We start from the raw sequence: 2,187 nt of genomic DNA on the forward strand, positions 1-2,187 counted from the left end.
ATATCATATAGCTCCCATACAAATGGCAAAGTCACGAACAGTGACTTTTCTAATTAACTTCGTTATTTTCTGAGCTATGATCATGAAAGTTAATATTGTTGAGTTAATTACACATATAAACGACTATGCCAAATTTGATCAAGATCGGGTGACTATATCATATAGCTCCCATAGGAACGATCTTTCGAAAACAGTGACTTTTGTCAATAACTTCGTTAGTTTTGACGCGATTGCTTTCAAACTAAACGTTTGTTAGTTTAATATATCTGTTAATGACTGTGCTGAATTTGATAAAGATCGGGTAGCTATATCATGTAGCTCCCATAGGAACGATCGGTGGAAAACAGTGACTTTGATCAATATCTTCGTTATTTCCTATGCTAAGATTGTAGGCCGTTCTTTCGGACACATTAGCCCTTTTAGCTTAAACGTTTTTCCACTTTGATGGCTATAAAGGTAAGGAAAGAGTTACCAAAAAATTGCAAGGGTATACAAACTTTGACGCGGTCGAAGTTAGCCCCGGCCCTCTGGTTTTTATATCACTTAAAAAGCTTTTTAAAAAATTTCATTATTTTAGAGACTAAAGAAAGAAGCTGAGTTAAAATACTTCCATACATTCACTTTTATTGTAAATTATATAGATATGACTTAAATTCGATATATATAACCAACTTTTGTGATTACTCCATACAATTTCTGTTTTGTTGTGAAAAGTGATTCCTTTTGTTAAATTTTCTGATGCTTTTTGCAAGCAGTCTTATCTCTACTTATGAAATTATTAACCTTATCGATTATTTATATTCAGCTCATTTTATACTGAAAACTTTGCTGATTACAGGGAAAATGCACAAAAATTATGAATCAATTTTCCTCTCAACTTTTCCACTTTGCGCTAAAGCGAACTTGCATAAGTAGGCACTAAAGCGCAAAATGGCAAATAAGAGAGGATTTTTGATTTTGTTGTTTTTTAGTTTTTAAGTACAGAGAAAATATAGTCAATTAATCTAGAGGAAAGTTTACATAATTCATGCAAAATGGATGAAAGTGAACAAATATATATATTGCTTACCAAAAGAACTTTTCAAATTGATATATTAATACATTTTGTTGTAAATTTTTAAAGGCAAACACCCTTTTACTTTATTTTTAAATTTCATATTTTTCTAGTGTATTACAATATCAAAGATTTTAAATGTCACTCAGATTTTTCAATGTAGTACCTGCGTTCAGGGTAGTTAGTCAATTCGTTTTTAGTATTCAATAGGATTCAGTTCGTGTAGGTTTCACTAGTTGTACAAAAAACACAGATTCAAAAAAGGCATATATTTTTTTTTTTATTTTCTACGGCTTTTACACATCATGGACTTCCCGGTTAATATAATGTATGCTAACCCCTTTTACACGCAAAATTTTTTCGTTATTCATCAAAACCAAATTTATCTACATCCAAATTATTTAAACAGTTCGGCTAGTGCTTTCGGTTCTTTTGGCGACATATATAGGTTCGAGGATGGCAGCGGAGATGCGCGTGGTCCATTGTTATTGGGCAGAAGCAGCTACTGTGGATTCCGCAGAGTTCAAGGTCAAGGGCTAGACCAGAACGAAACTGAAGAAGGTGGCGTTGGTGGACATCGTGACGTGAGTAGACGCCACAGTGTGACCACAATGGCAACGGCCACAACCATGGCGGCATCTTCAACCATGATATTGAGCTCGAGGTCAAGTCGTTTCGGGTTAGCCGAAATGAACAGAAATGTGGCCATCGATGGATATTGGTAAACAGCGACAACAACAATATCATCGACAACAGACTGGCATATCCATGAGCTTCAGTATGTTATTGGCCAGGAGTTTGACAGAGGAACCGACACGTATGAATCCAAATATATTACCGTCCGATGATGGTGTCCTGTTCATTATGCTCGGGCAAGAGCGATTCGAACTGGAACCAGAGGTGATCTTTGTGCTCGGCATGCGTCTGAGTGTGACGAAAAATGATATTCTCATGTTCTTTAGTTCCGTGGGAATGATCGCTGTCGACCATGCGAGTAAACCAAGGACGATCAAAGGGTGAGGCGACCATTACATATGTATATAAGTCCGTTCATGGCGGAAATGGCCATTAGATGCCTGAATGGCAGCAAATTTATGGGAGAAACTATAACGGTTTTACCGGCATATCTATCA

The 2,187-nt window shown here is 36.2% G+C and overlaps 1 protein-coding gene across 1 annotated transcript; it reads left to right on the forward strand.

Annotated features, from left to right (window-relative positions):
* The first annotated feature begins 1,314 nt into the window (after window positions 1-1,314).
* On the forward strand, window positions 1,315-1,859 carry LOC124461012. The gene is made up of 2 exons (XM_047012602.1): window positions 1,315-1,382; window positions 1,464-1,859. The coding sequence occupies exons 1-2, from the start codon at window positions 1,360-1,362 to the stop codon at window positions 1,777-1,779; spliced, it is 339 nt and encodes a 112-aa protein (XP_046868558.1). The 5' UTR covers window positions 1,315-1,359; the 3' UTR covers window positions 1,780-1,859.
* Window positions 1,860-2,187: the final 328 nt, after the last annotated feature.

The sequence above is a fragment of the Drosophila willistoni genome, unplaced genomic scaffold (assembly GCF_018902025.1).
Source record: "Drosophila willistoni isolate 14030-0811.24 unplaced genomic scaffold, UCI_dwil_1.1 Seg173.1, whole genome shotgun sequence".
NCBI lineage: Eukaryota > Metazoa > Arthropoda > Insecta > Diptera > Drosophilidae > Drosophila > Drosophila willistoni.

Bases quoted from the DNA above. Each gene is read 5' to 3' on its own strand.
- LOC124461012 (XM_047012602.1), top strand. From the start codon at position 1,360: ATGGACTTCCCGGTTAATATAAT. The intron at 1,383-1,463 runs GTATGCTAACCC...TTATTTAAACAG, and splicing joins GACTTCCCGGTTAATATAAT to TTCGGCTAGTGCTTTCGGTT.